Source organism: Centruroides sculpturatus, unplaced genomic scaffold (assembly GCF_000671375.1).
Source record: "Centruroides sculpturatus isolate CEXI.00-Female unplaced genomic scaffold, Cexi_2.0 scaffold140, whole genome shotgun sequence".
NCBI classification, from domain to species: Eukaryota; Metazoa; Arthropoda; class Arachnida; order Scorpiones; family Buthidae; genus Centruroides; species Centruroides sculpturatus.
Window position 1 is genome coordinate 748864 of NW_019384503.1, and position 23368 is coordinate 772231.

Here is a 23368-nt window from a genome sequence, read left to right on the forward strand (position 1 = left end):
TGATTGCGCTGGCTGAGGGGCTAGGTTGGCCTTGTAGTATTTATAACCTTATTCGAAATGAACAGACTTTTAAAGAGATTCAGATTTTCTTTAGAAAGATTTTTAAGAGTAAAACTATTCAATTGTAAATAGTCCTGGACGAGTTGTCCAGTAGTTTGTTTTCATTTTATTTTATTTTTGTAATTTTGTTTAATCATTGTGTTTATTGATAGTTAAGAATAAAGGATTTTTTCAACCCCGTTGTGCAACAGCGGTGCGGGGTGTTCTGATCCCTGTATAGGGAAGTGATGATCCCCAAATGAAAAAAAAAAAAAAAAAATGTCTATGGTGTACATGAAATAAAACATATCATTTTGTGGTACCAAAGTGCAAAATTTAATACACTTGAATGGTTACACAATTAAATTTGTTCCATAGAAAAGTCCACATTATCTAAAATTGCACAATTTAACCACGCTAATGTAATAATAAACTATGCATCCTTAATTTACAAGCGCGTATTGTAATAATACAATGCAACTCTGAAAATTCTGTAATAAATATTAATGCACCATACCGTAGCAGCAATTCGTATTGGCTTTCAAAAATTTCAATGTTCATTATGCTAAATTACACGAAAAGTTTTAATAATGATAAGACATAAGGAAAATGTAGCAGTAATTACATGAGTAAAGTGTAATAATTTATAAGCAGTAATTAATATGTGTAAAATATAATTATAAATGTTATTATATAACGACGGGCAATTATAAGAGCAATCCAAAGTAATCTACTGTAAGCTTAATAATGATATATTTCTAATTATACTGTACTCATAATGCCGTTATAAGTACAGTAAGTAATTGCTTCATTAAATACAATATAGAAATTAATATTTTAATTGGAATAAATAGTTTAGCGAGTAAATACAATTGATGACAAACATATAAGCGAAATATGAGTAAATAATCATGACGTGGGTAAATTCGACACGTTCTGTTTAAACTAAACGATTGTAATTGTAATTATTAAATAACAAAACTTTATAAAAGTAAACATATACAAGAGAAAAATACAACCGGATTTAAGATAATTTAAAGAAAACAACACAGTACAAGCAAATTATAAAAAAAATATGTAGTAGTAATTAAAAAGAGTATAAAGGAAAGACAATACTAATTATTTATAATACAAGCAGTATTATTGTGTAATACAGTAGAGCGTTGTTTATCCGAATCAATTGGGGACTGAGATTGTTCGGATAACTTATTTTTCGGATAACCAATTATGTACGAAAAAATATATTAATTATCCCCTGTTGAAAATTTTCTCCGTTGCGTGTCGCTTCGCGTTGAATTTTCGTCGATGTTGAGCCTAACGAAAACTATTGTATTGTTAAAAATTATTTTTTTATTTTGTACAAACAAAATAAATATATTGAAAAATATAAAAACAATAAAAAATTATACTTCAGAAGTTAATTTATCAAAAACGTAAAATATTTGAGTAGGCGAAGACATAGCCAAAGATTACAGCGCCACAGCACTGGCGAAAATTTAAATTTGTCGACTGGAATTCCTTCGGATAACCGACCTTCGGATAAACGACGCTCTACTGTATTTTGTTATATTGTAGCTTATACATGAGTGTAATCTATGCCAAAATTTTTGACTAATTCCAAGTATAAAAGTTTTAAAATATTTTCAGTATATTTTCACTTTAATTTTCTTTCACATTATATAACACAGATATTTTCATAATTACAGAAACTTTTTCAGTTATTACATTATACACCCAAATTCTTTTAAAACTATACATTGCAGTGCATCTAAAGTTTTTATTATTAAAATTTTTTTAATTGCACTTATAAACACTTATAGCATATGAAAATTTTACAAAGAATATAAAATAAAACTTCCAACAATCCCTCTATGAAACAGTCCCAAGTGATTTTACAAAAATACACATTCGTGCAAACATACGGAAAGTTTTTTATCAACACTTAAACAAAATACATTCTATTTTGTATTTCGTCAACTACTTTTATGGCTTCTTTAATGCTTTCTTCAATAATTACTTCTTCACGTTCCGACACTTCACTACCAGAACTTGACATACTTTCGGTTTTGTTTATCAGATATTGCTTGGCCCTGAAAGCTGCCAGATCAGCGTACATAACGGGACAGGGTATAGATATGCTCCTAGTGCATCTGGCATACGTGTGGCACAGGTAGTAAGTTAACACTTGTAGCTCGTCTGCCGTGAAGTCGTTATCGTCCCATAAAACCGTATAATGAGCGGGTCTGCTGGTACCCTGTATTCCAATATGACTGCATAAGAAAAAGTCGTAGAACACGGGATGTACTACAGCCGTATCCACCGTAGTACCGGGTGGAACGTTGCCCGGTCTGCCCACACCGTCTCTTCGATTTTCGGGTAGAAAACGCGTGTGATGACGTTTTCCAGTTATGATAAAAGTGATGGGAGGTCGGTAGGTCTCACCACGTGCCATTTCTTCACACGCCTTTCTAATTTCTCTCATTTCGTAATCCATTACTTTCTGAAATTCACCTTCGCTAACCCCATCTCTAAAAACAATAATTTTTTGTGGTTTTTTTCCTCCGGTATATTTGTAGAATGCCTTGAAAAGTTCCTTCATCATGTCCTTCAGCTCGACAACAATATCTTGTCCGAACCTCTGTCCGCCTATTTTCTGTTTCTTATGCTGAACACGAATGGACGCTTTAAATTTTCCACAATAAGCATCTAAACTTCCTACTACTGCTGCGATCGAGTATCCAACTTTGTCACCAGGAGCGGGATGATTACAATCGATACCCACAATCATCACAGGTCTATTCATAATTTCAGGTCTGTACTCCTGTGCTAATGAATTGTTTACCCCACCCATTTTTGCATTAATTTTTTGACATAAATTACATATAAACTGTGCATTAAACTTTTTGCGATCCACAAGGTTTACATCTCTTACACATTGTGTCATAAGTCCTAATTCCGTTTCTGCAACTGTTTTCACTTCAGGATAAATATTTTCTGCAGGTAATACGATTACTGCTAATTCTAGTTTTGGTTCCATCTCTTTAGCTTGCCTTAATATATCTCCCGGCTTTCCATCACGACGTGTAAAGCCTCTCACTACCAATGGATCTGCAAAGTCTACCCCTACATTTCTACCATTTTCTATTAGCATACTGGCTAATCTCCTTAACACTCCTTCGTTACAGTAGCGATTTCCCGAGAAACTCAGTAGCATCCAGTCGTCAATTGTCACTCCTTTGTGAAATTTTTTATTTACCATATTCCAGCTTCCGTTAGATGGTCTGATGGTCTCACTTCCGTCGTACATAACTTCTGGGGGATCCAATACTCTGCCTGTACACTTTAGAAAATTCGTACTTACACGAATGCCAAATTCTCTCGAGAATGGTTGAAAGTCTTGCATCATAGCATTAACAGACTGCCTGATATCAGAGAACCTTTCTGCAGGAGGTCGAGCCGTGTAGCGAATCATATCTGAAGTTTGTTTGTCTGTTAATTTCTTATTACAGTGTTGACCGTCCACAATATTGCACACTTCCAATGGTAAATAGATATTTTTGTTATTATTTCCTACATTTAAACAAGGTAAATTAGGATATTTTAATGGTTGATATTCGGACCGAAAATATTCTGATACCGAACAAGGAGCTTCTGTATTATTAATTTTTCTCATAAAAAAAGTGTTGTTAGCATTGTCTCTTGTTATGTCTCGAATTCTATATTTTCGGGGATAAGGCAAATGAGTTACTTCAACTCTTAAATTTTTCATTTCCTTTGTAAGTGTTCTTCTTTCAGCATCCGTGAGACCTCTCATCTGTCTTGCAGCCAACTCAAAGTTCTCAGTTCGTGGATATAATATTTCAAACATAAACTCAACAACGGAGCAGCTTCTATAAAATGTCGTTGCCGATTTATCAATGTTTAACATGGGCTTCCATTGACACAGCTGCATGCTTTGATGATGACCAAACCAAATTTCTCTTCCTCCACCTAATAGAGGAACTTCATCCATCTGAGGCTTTATGAAAAACGACCTTCCAACTGGAACCAAATGTAGAGCAGGACCGTGTCTTAGTATGGTCTCTATGGCCATCATTCCCATAATAATACTTTCTGTTATATCACTGCATCTACCCGCTAACAACTCGTGTAATGGTTCTAAACTAATTGAATTATCATCGGACCTTTCAGTTGAGTCTGTCCTATTGACAGGTTTAATTTTAATTTCATATGTTATCATTTTTTCAGGATTAAAATCATCCGTAGCCCTTACAGAAAATACTTTTGTGTCTTTTATTGGTAATGGTTTTCGGGTGTACAAATTTTTCTCGCCATCAAATGCCGGTCTAATATTTCTGAATAGAGGAACTTCACGAATCATTTCTTCAATAACTCTTCTCTTCAATTTAGTGTTTTGGCATCTATACTTTTTATGCGTAGGTTTACTTTCAGTACCACCCTCTTCTGTTATAAGCAGAACCTTTTCAATTTCCACATCATAATGATACACTTCTCCGTGTGGTATATCTATTGGAAAATAATTTGCTAGTAAATTTATCTTTTTACCCTTAATGCCAATGCCAGGTCTTCTAGCAAAGTTATGTCTTGTAGATCCAGTATTAGTTATTTCAAGGCCTAGTCTCTTCATCGCGGTCGTAATAATATCCACTGAACTTTTTGACTGCGATACAGAAGCAAGAGCCATGGCTGAAGATGACTGTCCACCTTCATGAGCTCTATCGGGATGTTCCATTAGAGCAATATCTTCTAAAGTAATACATTTTACTAAATTACATTTGCAAATAGAATATTTTTATAACAATTATTTTGTATGTAACTTACTTGTACATAAAGATGGTCTTGTCATACTCTCAACAGGTGTAATTATTGCAGGTGCTCTACTAGTCGTTGCTCTTGCATCTTCTGCTGGGATCGGAGAGTGTGATTCTTGTCTACTTCGAAATTCTCCACCACGTTGAAAACCACGAAACTGTGCTCCACCTTGCATATATGAATATTATTTGTGAATTATAGCAAACAGATAAAACATACATTAAAATTTATATGAATAATGTTAATGTAAATTAAATCAATTTAAAGCAAGAGTATGGATGTTTGAGTGTAAAACATTTTTCAATTATTCAGAACTGACATAAGCTAATATGTATATAAATGCATACTTATTGTTACATCTGTTAAATTACTTATGGTCCTGCTACACTCACCAAGATTAGTTCTATCTCCTGCTGTACTAGTAGATCGCCTTTCATCGAGTCTTGATGCTGTGGGAAGTGACTCTTGTATACCTCTAAATGGAATGTCATACTGAGGTTCGTAACCTCTCCCTCTACTACGACCTCGTCCTCGTCCACGTGCTCGTCCTCTCCCTCGATCGCCATCTCCTAAAAAAAATATTACTTTTTAATATAAATGTAAAAATAAATTTATGGTATTTCTACCAAAAATATTTATGCGGTAGTGTAACGTATCAATATCTCAGCTTGAAAAATATTAATCCATTATGATTTAAGGCAGAAATATTAAGTCATAAAAAATAAAACAACTATATTTGCGAACAAATATTAGTGAATACTTAAATTATCGGTAATAAATCTTCTCTCGCGTTCTTTCAAATAAACCTCTCCCTACATTCTATGCTTTCTCCTAGTCTTATCCGCCGTCAACAGCTCCATTATAACAGCTATTCATGCAGTTATTTTGTGCCAAAATTTGAATAAAATAGAGTTAAAATTTTTGTAGAATAACAATTATAAGAATTTTAATAAAAAAAGTTTCTATTTATTCATTATCCCTTCAGTTCATTTCTTCCTACAGATTACAAGTGTACTTATAAAACCTTTAAAAATTTATTCTTATATTATTTTCCAATAATTTTCTCTTGTTATTATCAGCAAGTTTTAATTTTAAAGTTTATTATATTATTTTAATTATTTATGATTACTTTATTTAAAATTTATAATTATAAANTGAATTCCATATTGTACGAGTCACTTAGATTTTACATGGCAAAAAACTTAATTTTGAGGGTAGAGATAAATTTATATAAAATTGTGAATAGAAATCAATAATAAAACCTTAATTTAGTCCGACCCCACTCAAGATATGAGATGTAATTCCCTATATCTCCCCCTCCCACCACTCGACGTTTACCACCAAAATTTAATAGCATTCATCTCCCTAAGATGTAAATCACTGCAAAATTTCAGAAAATTTTAATAAAAGGAGTTATTGAGCTTTAAAGAGGGTGAACAAACTCATAGGTCTCACACACGTGCACAAAAACTCCCATAAATACTGAAAATATACCCAAATTTCCATTAAATAGATAATCCATTTACTTTGTACACAATAATGTCTATATTATTAATCAGTAAATGTTATGTGTGATAATTTCTACTTACATTAAAAAAAAGGGAATATAATTAAACAAATTCATTGCTTGCATAACATTTTTCTATTGAAATCTGGATCAAACACTACAATAGGAAAACGAAAAGAAGCCTACGTATGAGAAATTAGAAAATAGAACCAAAGCTATGACTAAACAATACTCTCTCCAAACAAGTTAACAATAGTGAATATTATAAATTTCCTAAAATTGTTATATTATTTCATATACATGATAAAGTATTGAATTTTAAATTAAATACAGTCGACCCCCTGTAACACTGTTGATAATTCCGTTTTATATGAATTTCATGTTGTACGAGTCACTTAGATTTTACAAATATGTGAGCCGTTCACAGCCCGGCACACATATTTGTAAAATCTAAGTGACTCGTACAACATGGAATTCATATAAAACGGAATAATCAACAGTGTTATAGAGGGGTCGACTGTATATGCATTTCTGATATAATATTATCATTTTAGATTTGTTTCGATCTTTTTTATATAAGATATCCTAATCTTTAATAATACACTTAATTTACAAAAGAAATGCAAGCCTTTTTATTCTAATATCATTTACTGTTAATACTATTTGCATGTAAATATAGTAAACACAAGGAAGCATAGAAAGAAAATAAATAAATCAATATACAATATACTCTGACTTACAGTACTGTATTATGCTTAAAAATGATAAATGAATTATTCATTTAGAAACCAATAAAATTGAATTTAAACTAAAATATCGTCATCATCATCGCACACATAAAGACATTCAGAAAGTTTATTCTTTAGACATGTTCTATTAAGTTCAATGTATCCTTGATTTATTTACTTTTGAAGTACATTCCAGTTTTTCTAAAGTTTATAGTTCATTTCTCATAAATAAATAAAGTAATCAGATGTATTACTTTCCCATACAAAGGTCAACTTGGGAACATAACAATCAAAACTATGTTCCCAAGTAGCAAAAAGTAACAAAATTTCAAAGACATTTTTAAAGTTTTTTAGTGATTCTTCTATTTTTGTGAATTTTAAGTATACTTACTGTCCTAGACTTTTTTACACAGCATTGGATAATTTGCTCTCTTTTTCAGTAAATGTATTTTAAAATTTCATTAAAAAATAAAATAATGAAAATTACATTTTATAGCTTCTTTTCTTTTCATCCTGTTGTAATTCTTATAGCATTTATGACTATTAAATTAGTTATCCATTACTTTTTACATAGAAATAACCTTTACAAGTTAATTCTCACTGCTGCTATTAAAAATACTCTCTAATTAGTAAGTATTCAATTGTGAAGGGTTAATGTTGTACGAGACAATTATTCCAACAAATACTAACTAAACAATAGTTTATTACAATCAGAATTAACAGGTAGTACAGTGATGCCCGTCAGAGACACACACACAGGTAGATATATGTAACAAGTCTCTGTTCTCGTTCAGATTCTTACAATGAGTTGTTCTCACGATACGGATTCTAATTACTAACTTATAACTAACTTATAGCTAACTAAATCTAACACTATACTAAGGAGAGGAAAATGGAGGAAGGAAAAGTATACCGGTATTTAGCACAGAAGGTCCTGATTGTGGTTTCTGATGATTGTGGGGATTTTGTCGATCAACATTGGAATATCCAACATTCCTGTTATGATAATTGTCACTTGGGTTTTGTAGGCCACTATTTCTTATTGGGCAAGTCACTAGTCCTTTTTCTTTCTTTTAGGACTACTCGATACCCAGCACGTTCGGCTCGTTCTTTGTCCTCCAGGTCCAACTTAATGTCCCGACAATACTTTCGTGACCTCTTCTCTTCGTCGCCCGAGCAAAAAGTGTCTTTCTCACCCCTTTGTTCTCCTTCTGTACCCCACGGGCAGGGCCCCTCCCTGTTTACGTCGATAAGCCACCAATCAGGACCCATGAATTTCCCGCTCCTGTCGGATGACCGGAAATGGTCATTTGTAGAAAGAAGAAGAAGGAAAGGAAAGAACAAAGAATTCTAAATCTAAATACTATAACTATGTATATACAAAATGGCAGACAGCCACACAATAATGGAGTGATTTTCTGAAATGGATTAAATAAATAAATGAATGTTTATTCATGTACAGTCAACCCCCCTATAACACTGTTGATTATTCCGTTTTATATGAATTCCATATTGTACGAGTCACTTAGATTTTACAAATACATGTGACAGGCTGTGAACGGCTCACATATTTGTAAAATCTAAGTGACTCGTAAAATATGGAATTCATATAAAACGGAATAATCAACAGTGTTATAGTGGGTCGACTGTATTCAGTAGTTCTAAATTCCAATTACTTAATAACATATGATTCAATTAAAATGCTTAGAAAAAGTTTCCATATCTGAGAAATAATAATGGTTACTTTAAAACCAGTTTTCAATAATTCTGCAGATCATACAACAAATTTATTTTCATATTTATTAGATGATTATGAAAGATTAAGCAATCAAAACATATAGAAATATTTCAGTATTAGAGTAAAAGATAAGTTTGATATATCCAATGAAATACTAAAGTTAAACAAAATTTTCTATCAAACATTTTATCCAGTTTAAACATATGCACAACCACCAATAATAATTATGCGTCTCTCCTTCATATTTTGTTTTGAAAACCACTTCTTAAATAGAGTAGTTTATAGAGGCCAATTTCCCATAGAAAAGCCTCCTGGAAGACACTCCAACCTCAGAAGATTGTCCATATATGTTATCCCATTACGCTACTCCTAAAATAAAATTTGTTGTGTTTTCAGGTAATTAAAGCAGACTAATACTGCAAGTTTTACTCTGAATAATGAGACAAATGATCTTGTATTAGCATTCCTCTAAAAATTGTTCAGATTTGCTATTTGATAATATTGGACTTAATAATGACGACTATAATTAATAAATTTACATGAGTGCCAGTACTAGAAGTGCTCTTTATTAGTAACTATTCTACAACCACAGGTAACAAAACTAATTTTTGCCTCAGATGTAACTTATTTAACTAGCACTGTCTGCATTAGTACATTCTAATGTTCTTTCAGTGTAACTCCATTTTGAAACTATGGGATTCTGATGTGTTTTTATTAGTGGCAAATGGTGAGATTAGAGAAACAAAATCAACTGAAGAACCATAAAATAAACTCTAGTGTGAATTTTATTGATGGAACATTGATTAATGTTTTCCAACATTGTTCTGGATCTTCCTCAGGTCCCATATTTTTTAAACAAAATGCATACAGAACTTCCTTTTAACTTTTTCAAATACTCAATTTCTCAAATGCATTTTAAAATTTAAAATTTGGTGCTGTGCATCTAACTGTAATTAATTTTATATTTATTAAATTAATTGCAATGTACAAACTATAGTAAAATTAACACAAAAACATTAATGATGTTCAAGTGATATTTTTAACTCCGTTTTGCAATAAGATATTTAATATTTAACACCAGGTTATGATCTGTTGAATAATGATTGCCTTATAAAGGATAAATGTCTTTCATTCTTAAACTCATTACTTTTCTCTTTCATTTCAGCCTTGTAAATTTCAATGGCCACAATGATGTAAAATCTTTGTGATGCATACATTTGGGATGTGTTCTCAAAATCAACATGTATATCATCTTCTGATACATATATCGACAGTGCAGTGGAGAGTTTTCAATTGTTAGTATCATGTTTATGCTCTGCAAGTCTTTTTTTTTTGTAATGAAAAACTGATATATTCCAAATTATAATTAAGTCTGCACACTACTGTTGGTATTTTGTATATCCCCAGTAGTTGTGACTGGTTGACAGTGTGTTTTTTGTTACATAACAGACTGTAAATAGACAGGTTATGCATGTAGTAAAGTTTAACATTCTTGCATTAGACTATTTCTTTGTACAGGTTATTCATGATGTGGTATATATTCATATCATTATCATGAATGATATATACCATGTATGCAGTGCTTTTTTTGTCATAGAATGCAATGGAACAGCATTCCACCACCTTTTTTCCACCCAAAAAACCACTGCATGTATAAATAAACATCTCCAAACCCAATATCCAATATAATAAGACACCAACCGAATGCCGATTAATTTACGGCATTCGGTTGGTGTCTTATTATTCCACTGCATGTATGTTTGAAAGATTGTTGTGGGAAATGTGTGTGAAAACAATTTCAGGTGAACCAGTAAAAAATAAGTTGGCATGTTTGTGTAACAGAAGACATATTTTATAAATTTCTTTAATGACTATGTTTATAAAAGTATTGTATTAGAAGCTACAGTCAACAGAAGTAGACAATAATAAATGATTGTTTCAATACCTGGAAAAAGAAATGGTGCACAGGGCAAGCTTTGATGAAATTCCTTTACAGTTTCTCCATAGTATTCATCCACCTATTGTCAACTCTTTTATTATTTTATCAATATAATGTTTATAGGTGAATAGTTTTTATTGTTGACTATAATAGTTGTCATTAACTGCATTGACAAAAGTAAGATTATGAATTCAATTCCCCAAGAGTGAAAATATGTTAATAAACACTGCACATACCTTACTATTTTTACCTCTGTCCTTAACATTTTACTTTTTTGTTTCTATATTGTCTATTTGGATCTTGTTTATAAATAGAACTTATGATACTGGTATAGTTTCTGATTATCAAAGAGAGGAAGTCATATTCAAAAATCAATACAAAATATCTTTATTTTCACCAATATATATATATAGTAAACATCTCAGAAATCTTAGTTTTATTCCAGTATTATCTTAAAAATGATGAACATCACTTTTGAATGCCTTGACTGGCCTGCTTCAAGTCAGTTACACCAGTATAATAAGTGTTATTTGTAAACAAAGTCCAAGTAGATAATATATAACTGCACATATCCGCTTAGTTGTGATTTTTTCTTATTTGATACTGGTTATATATGCAGTGTTTAGTAAGATTATGGTTTTAAAATCAGGATGGGATCTTACTAAGTCAAAGTACATGGTTACATTATTGTTTAGATTAATGTTAAATTAAAATTATGGAAACTGTCCAAAATGTTATCCAGATTATGCTGTAGGATGTTTGGGTTATTATTTATAATTTTAATAAACAGATTCAGATTCATTTTATTAATAAAATACTGAGTTACACTATATACCTGGTGCCATAGACATATAACCAGGTGCAGACAAGAACATGTTGGCATTATTACAGATCATTAACATTAGAGGCTACAGTAACAATAATTTTAATATACAGTCGACCCCCTATAACACTGTTGATTATTCCGTTTTATATGAATTCCATGTTGTATGAGTCATTTAGATTTTACAAATACGTGTGCTGGGCTGTGAACAGCTCACTAACTTAAAGCACAAATAGACAAATTGTCTTTGAACAAAATGGCTTAACTAGGAAATCCACCCAATGTATATTTATAAAAATTCTTTAATAACATCTTATGACAATTTTTTAATAAAAAGAATTATAACACCATACAAATATCAAGAAATAAAAAGGTACATGAAAATCTCAATGCTTTAAGGAAGTTTATGATTTATGTTGAGTCACTTTCATTACAGCCTGCAAGCCGAAAGTTGGACAACCCTGATATACAGTCAAGATGTACTTTTGATAAGAAATATCAAATTTCCTAGAAGGAAAATAATAATCTATTGATGACAAAGGGAGTAGAATTGGGTGAATTAATGATTTCTATAAGATTACACACGATATATGTGTAAATCTTTGTTTGAAGTTGGTATATATTGCAAAGTATAATAAATAGCTAATTTACTCACATTACCTTGTTATAATTCACAAGGACAGAAAGAACAATTAGCCATTAATTAAATAATTTAAATAATAATTTAGAATTACTGGAAGAAAAGAATCGGCGTGAAGCAAGACTCGAACCTGTAATTCCTGCTTATCGTGCAGATGCGTTGTCAAGTATGCTACCCGGACCTTCTATCTGATCTGCTCTTCCAGCATCATGTTCTATTGAACAATTAGCCTATAGCATGTAGATAAACCACTTGTATAACTGAATTTGAATTAAAAACAAGGGAGTAAAAGCATTCAAATATAGATCTTGTGTCTTCATTTTGTAATGGGAGTAGAAAAGAAAACAGTTTTAACATCCTTTTTTAGACCTCACCACATCTGTTTTATAGACTATGTTAGCTCTCTCCCCATCTCCTATTTTTTGTTCTCTTCTGGATTATATTTGCTATCTTTATCAATTCTTGTTTCATTAAAATTATAATTGTTATTCATGTTTCATATACATTTTTGTCATTATCACACTGTAATGTTAAGAAACTTAAAACAGTGAATTAACATATGACACATGAATAACTAGAATACATCACCTGTACTTATATTTCACACTTTTTGTTACTACTATCGGTGTTTTACAGCTTGTTTGCTACTGTTTTTACCAACATCTGTTGTATCCTAACTACAAGTGTGTTTCTGCTGACTGCCAGAAATTTTACGACAAAAGATATCTTAATAATTAAACTATAAATTTTATTATAGTTTAGCGTAATAAGCCTGATTCATGTAAATTTTCAAAATATTTTCAGGTCATGCATAAAGTCCTGAATAATGTTATTATTAAAATAATTATTATATAGTTTATATTGTATTGTTTTTGTATTATTTTATCTTATTATAATTGCCACTAATTTTGCACATTTTCCCTTATTTGCTTGCAGTATTCCTTAGTTTTCTCAATTGCAAATAATGCTATTTTTTATTATTTATACTAATTTTCTTAAAATTTAAAATTTATTATAGCGGTAAACCTCTGGTAAACAATACCTATTTTCTTAGCTACTGAAAATTTGGTATTAAAACAGACCAATCTATAGAAAAAAGATATCAGACACAACATTATTATTAAATTTACCCTATTGTAGAATAGAAAAGTATTGATTTGTTAAGCAAGGATCATTGCCAAATAAAGTTAATTCTATGCTGACAGCAGAATTATTAAATTTATAACTTGTGCAGGAGACATGTTAATTTTATATTCAGTGGAAAACACCAATGCATGAAAACTATTTTTCTGCATACATAAGTTATCACTCATTAGATCTAGCTGTTGTAGCGCTATGCTACTAGGCCTATATTGTTATTGTTTTCTGTATGTTTCTATATCATTTTGTGTATATAAACAACTGCTTTCCATTTATCATGTGTCAGGAGTTACTTTTTGTGTTATTTTTTGCATGTTATTTGTCTGTTTTCGATGTATCACCTTTTCTATGGTACATCAGCCGGAGTAGGCTAATTGGTCAAAGAAGGGGTAACCTAGTTAGAGAGCATTCCTGGATGGCGAAAAGTATAAATTGGACCAGCTCACGTGTTTGGGATCGTTTTGCATTTGCTATGTTGACTGGCAGCAGGGTTCAGGTTTGAACTCTGAAAGGAAAGAGAGGAATCTGAGCCAAAGGCAACAGAGGATTGAATGCATTAAATGGAGGTAGTGTAAACCAATTTCATCCTAAAGGAATCATCAACCACAAGCATGTGATGTCCATATTCTAATAGTTTATAGCTAAAGGACTCTGATAAGACTATTATTTATACATTTATGATATATATATGTATATATATGTCTACATATGTATATCTGAGTAGACATGTGGGTGATCACGAGAGATCAACTGATGATCCATGTGAGTTGTGACGTTCATCTAGGAGAATAACGAAGGAAAGTTGTGGCAGCATGTGATTGTCATCATGTAAATAACTGTACGGAATTTAAATGCAAATTAGCTTTAGTAGTAAAATCAAAAGTAATGCTTTGTTATTAGTGCTAAGTAGCGGTATCAATTAATTGTGGTACATGTGTATCTATGCCAAACCTGCCGTTTGTTGGCTATGTTTGTGTGTCATCATTAAAACTGATTGTGTTGTTTTATTTAAAGTTGGAAAGTCCTCATTTCAAATAACCTACACTCAGACTTGATATATTTGATAGGGTTCTGATAGAATTTATCAGAACCCTATTGCTAACTTCAAACAGATCAAATTTGTTATCAAATCCAAATGTGAGAAGCCAGGGGCAAAGGGAGGGGTTCCCTATAGACTGCTTAATTGGTGATGTGTTAGTAAGACCCACTCACTTTGTCACTGGGTGGATTTTGTAGATTATCAGAGACAAGAATATCAAGAGATTTCTGTCTCCTGTCAGAATCTGACACCAGTTAGGATAGAGTTAAATGTGTCCTAACTCATGATTATTCTAATCTATTCAGTTCACCAAACTCTAAAATTAGAGGAGTGCTATTAGTTGAGTAAGGAGTGCAATGGGCAAGTTGATAGGGGTCTAAATGCCAAAAGATTGAGTTGACACCATGTTAAAACAAGCGATCACATTTAATATATACAATATAAACCTAGATTGCATGATAACTACGAAAGCATAACTACTTACTAAGCGTAAGCATGGCACTCGCAAGGTTCTAGGAAAATCGTTCCTGTTCTATCTACAATTTAAAAAGAGAGAGTTTACAAATATTCTACCAAAATACATCTGAGAGAGATGGTGTTCTCTATCTCTGTGGAGGAGTATATGATGTTTATCCAGTAGTATGGAGGTTGAGCCATAGTCTACGACTTCCTTCGTTGTATAACGGATCTAGCCGAAACTCCTTATGACTAGATCTTTGCCTGGATAATGGCAAATACAGCTATCGTCTTCTATGACCCTGGGGATGTCTGTCCTGAGATTGTCCACTTGAATATGGCGAGACAGTTGACTTGGGTTATCTGCTTTTATGGTGGAGTCCGCCCCGTGTCTGAAGTTTGAGCTCCTTCTGTCCTCCTTAAGCCTGGGAAAATGATCAGGTGATCAGGATGTTTGGAGACTAAGTTGCAGGTGTGAGGTTATAGGTGAGCCGTCGATGACGCAAAGATGTCTTTTAAACAGAGCAGATAGTGTAATTTTGATTCGAGACATGTTAGATTCATCCTGTTTACTCATTCAAAGACTAACATTCCCCTCTTTTAACAATAGATTGTTATAAATTCTTAACAGTTGTTGACTAGAAGGGTGACATTCAATCTGTTTTCTGTGCAAAGTTTTCTTAATGATCACAATAAAGAAATGGGTTAAACTTTTCCTTAAATTAGAAAAAAATTGGGCTCTCAATCTCACACAAGATTAAGCCATTCCTAATGAAGTACGGGCAAATGTAGTTGCTGGTTTCAAGCATTGATTATGGTCCTGGAGAGCACATTGAAAACCTCATCTACTAATTATCTTTGGTCTCTATAGTATTCTCACCAAGTTTCATGTCAATGAAACAAATCCCTGTTTTTTTATCCTTAATCAAAGTTGTTAGTGACTTATTTGACATCCTGTAAAGAAGTGCCGTTTTAATAGAAGTGTATATTTTCCTCTAGGATTGGAAATAGTTTAAGAAATTGTACTTATAAATTATGTAATCCAAAGTCCAAACAAGCAAAATCAGAACTTTATGAGAGATGAAGGCAATGCTAAATCCTCTTTTTCTTTACAGAAACCACAAACATTTAAAATTTTTTAACATTACACCAGGAACAAGATATTAAATGCACGAATATTAGTGTAAAAATTAAAATAGATTCAAATTTATGCTACAAAAACTCAGTAAAAGGAGACTTTTATCATTATTTTGGGGTACATGTTGCCTATCTTGCATGTTCTGACTGCATGCCTCTAGTCTCTTTTCACTGTAGATAGTCATAATTAAAGAAAGAATTTTAAGATGCAACACCCTTATTTATTTTACACTTAATATTCCACCTTTTCTACAATTTACCCAAAAGTAACAATAATTTAAATTTAAAAAGTAACAGTAACTTAAATAATATATATATATATATATATACACACATGCTTACGCTTACACATACATATACAAAAAACAATAAAATATATATAGATGTAAACAATAAACAATATTACTTAACAAATGGATTAATTACACATTATATAAAAAACATTGGCAAATATGTTTGAACTTTGTAAAATCAAGATGAAGATAATGTTTAACCCCGGATATATGATCTATGAGTTAATAATAAACAGTAGAAAAGAGTATGTAAACATGATATAGAATACATTTCCCTGAACTATTAGTTTAAGCCAAAAGTTGTTTAATAATCCATTAAAATATTTAAAAGTTAAAATGCAATCAAAGTATTTAATTCTTTCTTTCACGTCAGGTAAACCAAGTCTGACGTTAGCAACACCAGGAGTATAAGTTAGATTGCTAAATTTATTTGATAAGTAGACTTTGTGTATTTCCCTGATAACTTTGTTAAGTAGGAAGGGGCAGTCGTTCCCTATACTGGTAAGCAGTAATCAATTATGGACTAAAATAGACTTTGATACCAGCTTTGAAAAAATAGAACTAAAGAACTGCCATAAAATACCACAGTGGATTGAAAGTAATTTAGCAATGTTTTCTATATGACCTTAAAAGTCAATTTATTGTCAAAGACAATCCCTAAGTTACTATATAATGTAATCAGAAGGCTGGAGCAGATTATGAATATTATTTCTTTGGTTTAGTCTGTTGATTTAAAAGTTTAATATCATCAAGGAATTTGAGGTTATTTAAGGTTAAGTCAAATTACATTATCCTATTATAAAGTCTTGTTTATCTGTGAGTGGAAAGCTGAGCAAATATCAAAATAATCTCATAAAACATATAAAAGGATGTTAGGGAGTACAGAGTCAAAAGCTTGATAAATATCAAGATAAACATTATAGGTAGGTTTTTTTATCTTTGAAATTTTCCTGAATTGTAAAGACAGTTTCAAGATTAGTTTGTGTTAAATGCAGGGCTGTGGAGTCGGAGTCGGAGTCGTGGAGTTTTGATGTTTTAGCCGGAGTCGGAGTCGGATGGTAAGGAAAAGTTGGAGTCGGAGTCGAAGTCAGTAGATTTTTACGCGACTCCACAGCCCTGGTTAAATGATAATGAACTCATCAGTGCTGAATGTGATATAGTTTACAGGTGATTGGCATATACATTTTTGACATAAACAGATCTTGCATATTTTCAGCATAGTTTAAGAATAACTGTTATAGTACTGTATTATATTTAAATTTTAACATGAATTCTTTTATTTCATATTTAAGTTAAATAATAAAAGGTAACAGAAACAAGTCAGAACAAAAGTAGCAAGTTCACTTTCAAGTTTGCCTCGGATAATCTGTATTCTACTGTAAATTATGTTTTTATAATCATAACTGGCAGAATTGCATTTAAAGATGTAGGATATGTGTATTATCACTTTTTAAAGTATTAAAATATAAGGAAGAAGTGCCAATGATATTGTTATAATAAAATTGAGTAGTAAAAATGGATCACATTATCATTTCACTTCATCCAGTAAAAATAAGATAATTTAATATTAAAAAAGGTTGCATAGTTTTTAGACCTGAAAAAAAATCTTTAAATCGGCATTCATCGATCAAAATTTAATGCATAAGTAATATATAAATGTATTTACATTGTATTTTGAGTTTTAAAATCTCTAATATTTACAAATGTTATTTATTTCTTTCTGAAACAAATACCACTTTAACAAATGATTCCCTTCAAATATTACTTATTAACAATCACAATTCAAGACTGATGAATTGTAAAAAAAAATTATTAATGTTTCTGCATTCATAGATACAGTCGACCCCCTATAACACTGTTGATAATTCTGTTTTATATGAATTCCATGTTGTACAAGTCACTTAAATTTTACAAATACATGAGCCATTCACATCCCGGCACATGTATTTGTAAAATCTAAGTGACTTGTACAACATGGAATTCATATAAAACAGAATTATTAACAGTGTTATAGGGGGGTTGACTGTAGTAAGGAATTTTTTAATCACCATGAGGACTTCTAGCTTTGCCCAACATAATAAACATTCAAAATTACCTTCTACATAATAACTGGATCAAACGTCTAAGCACAATCAACAAAACCTTTAACATCCAACTTTAGTATAAAATATTGACAAATGTTTTCAATCTTAATTGAATTTTTTACATTAAAGTTCATTACTGGATGTTAAAGGATTTCTTGATTGTGCTTAATAATATACATTCATTAAATACAATATTTTGTGGTGGTGCTATAACATGTCAGACCTCAATAGCAAGGTCTAGTTTTTTACATTTCAATACATAATAACAATTATTTAAAAATAAAAGCATGTATAATCTTTATTATTTAATAAAAGACTTGCCGTCCATCTTATTCTAAGTCTTCTCTTTTGGACAGTACCAAATAAATTTGCTTTTATTTGACTGAAAATTTAGTACTCAGTAATCATAAAAGCAAGAATATTTATCCTGTTTTCTCTACATTTACTTAGGATAGCTTTTTGTATCTTTCTGCTGGTGTCGCCGAAGATGTCCTTAAATCTCCGAAGTATTTCTTCATCGGAAGGAGTCATTTTCTTCAACTCGGGGCTTTCCTTTCAAGACGATCATCCATGGCAATGTTTTTCTTCTTTGGCAATGCCAGCAGAGAGATACAAAAAGCTATCCTAAGAAAACTTAGAAAAAACAAGATAACTCGAATATGGGAAACATCTAAGAAAAGAGCAAAAGCCAGCAAGGCCAGGAGAAGACAATCAAAATTAGCAAGAATATTTGGTATTTAGCCAAAAACCCTTATTCACAATTAGAGGTGATGATATTTGTCAATGATACAGTTTACCTGTGTTAGAAAATGTGTGTACAGATTTGACATTGTATAATTAGTTCAAGTTGTATGTATATATATATATAGGTTAAAACAAAATAGTTATAACTCTATGTATTTAATTATATTTTCTAACTTATTCTACCCTCTTGTAACTGCTCTAGATCAAGTTGAATTGAATTGAATTACTAAAAAACTAACTTTGTTTTGTTTATGCTTCTGACACAATATAGTGCTATAAATTAAGACACTTGGCGGATTTTCTCATCTTTATTTAGTTGATAAAGGATTTTCTCAAGTAAATAAAGATGAGAAAATCCGCCAAGTATCTTAATTTATAGCACTATATTGTGTCAGAAGCATAAACAAATAGCAAAGCATGGTTTCATATCATCAAAAAATTTGTTTTGTTTGTTGAAATGCTGCCAAGTAGCTAATCGCCATTCAGTGTTAATAAAATTAATAAAAAATGCAATACACTACTGACACTAAACTTCACTCTGCTTTACATACTTTATTAGGAAACTGAGTGTTGTTGTGAAATAAAGGTTGTCAGAAAAATTTAAAAATGCGTTTTCATCACAAAAAGGATGGTCCAAAAGTCAGTAAACTATTGCAAAAATAGCTCATGTTTCCTGTTTTAATTTACAAAAACCACATTTTAACTGTTTTGAAAAGCTTTGATAGTCATTTAAGTAATTCTTCTTGTTTTTTGGCCTGCCTTGTACATTTCTCATAATCATATTGGTAATGCTTTACCTATGGTAAGATTGCATCTCTGAATGAAGGGTTTGCAACCTCCTAGAGAAATAAAAAAAGTCAAAGGAACCACAACTGACCTTGTAATCCTTTGTGAGATATTTGCCACCTAAGTTTTCAGTGCTACTCTGCATATAGTCTTAGCCTTTGTTGCAAGGTGTCACTCACACCTCAGCACACACATGGAACCAAGCCCCAACATCCCAACTACATAACATCAAGTAGGGGCAAATCATGACCAAAATTTATGAGCATGCTGAAAGTTATAATAAGAATAATAGGCCTATCTCTAGCACTAAATAATAGGCAGAAATGTTATTTAGTGTGAATAAAAAAGTATGGACTTTTATAAAGCCCATTATATCTACCCATGAAATATATTATAATGAATAAGTATTAAAAATTTATGATAACAATTCAATTTTTGTGGGTCCTTGACACTGGAGACCCAGGAGCCCTATTAGTCCCTACGTAGATCTTCCCTGTATACAATACATGTATGCTGACTGGGTACCGCAAGCTTGTGATACAATCTCGCCATGTTAAATGCTTCGAATGACGTCGTGGTCATTGATGCCTTGTTTGCTGTGGCAAACCTCCACACTTGCAAGCAATCGAGTTCCCGCAAGCATTGTCCTGAGTTAAAACGGCTAACTGATAGCTCTCAATGTAAAGCAAACACAAAGGATAAAAGAGTTTACACATTACAATAAATTATTATTGGCATATTTGTTTTCATATAAAAATGTATATCGACAGTCAAAACTTTCTCTTAAGCATGAGGTGCATGCTAAGCAAGCGCAAAGCCCCTGACATCAAGTATCCTATGTACAGTCAGTGAATATTGTCAGAGAAATGTTGCTTAAATAGTTGACCTCTGTAATAACTGGAAAGTTTTTTGTTCTTTTACCTATAGGTAAAATGAAAGATGGTGATTGCGAGCTTTTAGCTGTCTGTTGTGAAGTCAAAAACAGTAATACGTAGATCATATGACTGCTTTTCGATTCCTTTGATATTTTTACCCCTTTGGGCATGGTCTACAGCTCTGATAAGACTTCCATTTGCACACTATATTCATACAGTTATTGTACATATATCAAAAAGAAGCATATCAAATAAAGAATACTAAAAGAATGGAAGTAACTAAAGTACAAGTTCAATCTTTACAGACATAAACAACATTAAATGTAAAGAAATTGCTTTTTTGCCCTTGGTATAATTAAATTAATTAATTAAAAATCTATTAATGTGAGGTAGATAGTAAGGACTTAACACACCAAGTGATAATATGCACCAACAAGAAGGGGTGTATACTAAAAAATAATAACCTTAACGATAATGTACATGATGTAAATGATACTCTGCGACGGACACCAGCTTGAGCATTGGCGGCCCGAATGGTGCATAAGCGTTAAGGTTTTTCTCATTTAACACGTTTTTATACTGGTCAAACGTCTATCTTTTCAGAAAATTAAAACAAACAATGCTAATTTAACCACATCAGCTGCCATGCTATATTTATTTAGAGAAGGATTTTAGCTTTGAGTGATATGGAGAGTCCCCAGGTTGCTGATTTGCCCCTTTTTCCAAAAAACAGTTGAATAATGTAAAATTCAAGCTTTGAAGAAGACAGAGACATCACCCTGAAAGGTTGTCTTTCCTTCTGTACTTTAAAAACAGTCAAAACAACAGGATTTTAAAGGATTAATTCTTTAAAATCCTCAACAAATCCAGTAACGGAATGTTTAATCCTTGAAACAATGCTCAAAGAATACAATCTTATTCCTTACCTCTACCAGCTTTTCTCTTAGAATCCATCCTTCTTTCTCACTACTTGACTGAACACAAGGATGCAGTAGAAATGAAACCGAAACCGAAACCACGGTTCAATACGCAGTGTACTGTACATGCAACCAGTCTGTCGAGAACAATATCAAGTCGTAATACATATTATAAACCGACACCAGCTAATAAATAATATGTTTATAGACTTTAAACGTCGACACAGACGATCAATTTCATCACATCATCGATAACACTCGTATAGAAACAGTAAACAATGACACCACACAAAGTTCAAACCGTTATTCCAAGCTGTATTGTTATCGAGTCAGAAAAACTTGTTGAACGGTGTTATAATAGGAATCTGATATAGAAACATATCCTATACTAGTGTACAGGTGACAAAAGAGTTAACGCATGCAAACCGATGACGTAGGAAATTACATCGAGCCAATACAAAAACACGTGTTCTCACATATACAAACCACGTGTCTTCCTCTATAATTTTCACTCGCTCAGCGCCATCTAGGGGCACTCAGTTAAAGGAAATAAATAGGTAAATTTTCAAATTTTAACACGTCAATTGTACCCTTTCGACATATTATTAGTAAATAGATTTTTTTTGCGAATTTAAATACATAAAAAAATATATACAAAGAAAAAATAGGTAACGTTTAACGTACACAGTCGACCCCCCTATAATACTGTTGATAATTCCGTTTTATATGAATTCCACGTTGTACGAGTCACTTAGGTTTTACAAATACGTGTGCCGGGCTGCGAACGGCTCACGTATTTGTAAAATCTAAGTGACTGGTACAACATGGAATTCGTATAAAACGGAATAANCGTATTTGTAAAATCTAAGTGACTCGTACAACGTGGAATTCATATAAAACGGAATTATCGACAGTGTTATGGGGGTCGACTGGTATCTGTATTGATGTCGCTTATGCTAAAACAAATGGATAAATAATTAAATTCGCCAATTGTTTATAAGAAATTATCATTTTTCTATTGCTCCCATTGACAGAAGAGAGAAAACGAAACCAAAACTAACCGGTTACTGCCGCAGGTAGAAGGATGTCACCTTGACAAGGTCACTAAGTCACGTGGTATAAACGACCACGTGTTTCCTGTTTTGAACTTGCCACGTAATCGTCATCTCTCTTATTTGAATTTCTGACAATATTCGTGATTACTCAATCAGTAAAGCGTTCATTGAGTATAGCAGTAATATATGAAAGCGTGAAGTCAGTTATAAAGCAAGACGAGCGAAGGTATCGGTGGTAGCATCCTTCGTACGTATTGCGCCTCCTTTTAAATATGGCGTCGAAATGACGGTAGTGTTTGTGTGTTTGTTGCACTCACTTAAGCAAGTTATCGTGGCAAACAGGCACGGCGACGGCCAACTCCTACAAAAACGGTTCGATGTCACTTCCGTTACGTGACTACTCGTCTCAACCACGTGTTACCTCTGATGTTATACAGTAAACCCCCTATAACACTGTTGATAATTCCGTTTTATATGAATTCCATGTTGTACGAGTCACTTAGATTTTACAAATACGTGTGCCGGGCTGTGAACGGCTCACGTATTTGTAAAATCTAAGTGACTCGTACAACATGGAATTCATATAAAACGGAAT

The 23368-nt window shown here is 32.1% G+C and overlaps 1 protein-coding gene across 1 annotated transcript; it reads right to left on the reverse strand.

The window, feature by feature from the left end:
• Positions 1 to 1520: 1520 nt before the first annotated feature.
• On the reverse strand, positions 1521 to 22210 carry LOC111622139 (protein argonaute-2-like). Its single transcript, XM_023364467.1, has 4 exons — positions 21728 to 22210; positions 5265 to 5441; positions 4882 to 5040; positions 1521 to 4806 (listed from the first exon to the last, which is right to left on the reverse strand). The coding sequence occupies exons 1-4, from the start codon at positions 21753 to 21755 to the stop codon at positions 1982 to 1984; spliced, it is 3189 nt and encodes a 1062-aa protein (XP_023220235.1). The 5' UTR covers positions 21756 to 22210; the 3' UTR covers positions 1521 to 1981.
• Positions 22211 to 23368: the final 1158 nt, after the last annotated feature.

Excerpts from the sequence above, each read along its gene's own strand:
- LOC111622139 (XM_023364467.1), bottom strand. The coding sequence starts at position 21,755 with ATGGATTCTAAGAGAAAAGCTGGTAGAG. Across the intron at positions 5,041-5,264 it reads AGGAGATAGAACTAATCTTG|GTGGAGCACAGTTTCGTGGT; the intron begins GTGAGTGTAGCA and ends CATATATGCAAG. Across the intron at positions 4,807-4,881 it reads AAGACCATCTTTATGTACAA|AAGATATTGCTCTAATGGAA; the intron begins GTAAGTTACATA and ends GTATTACTTTAG.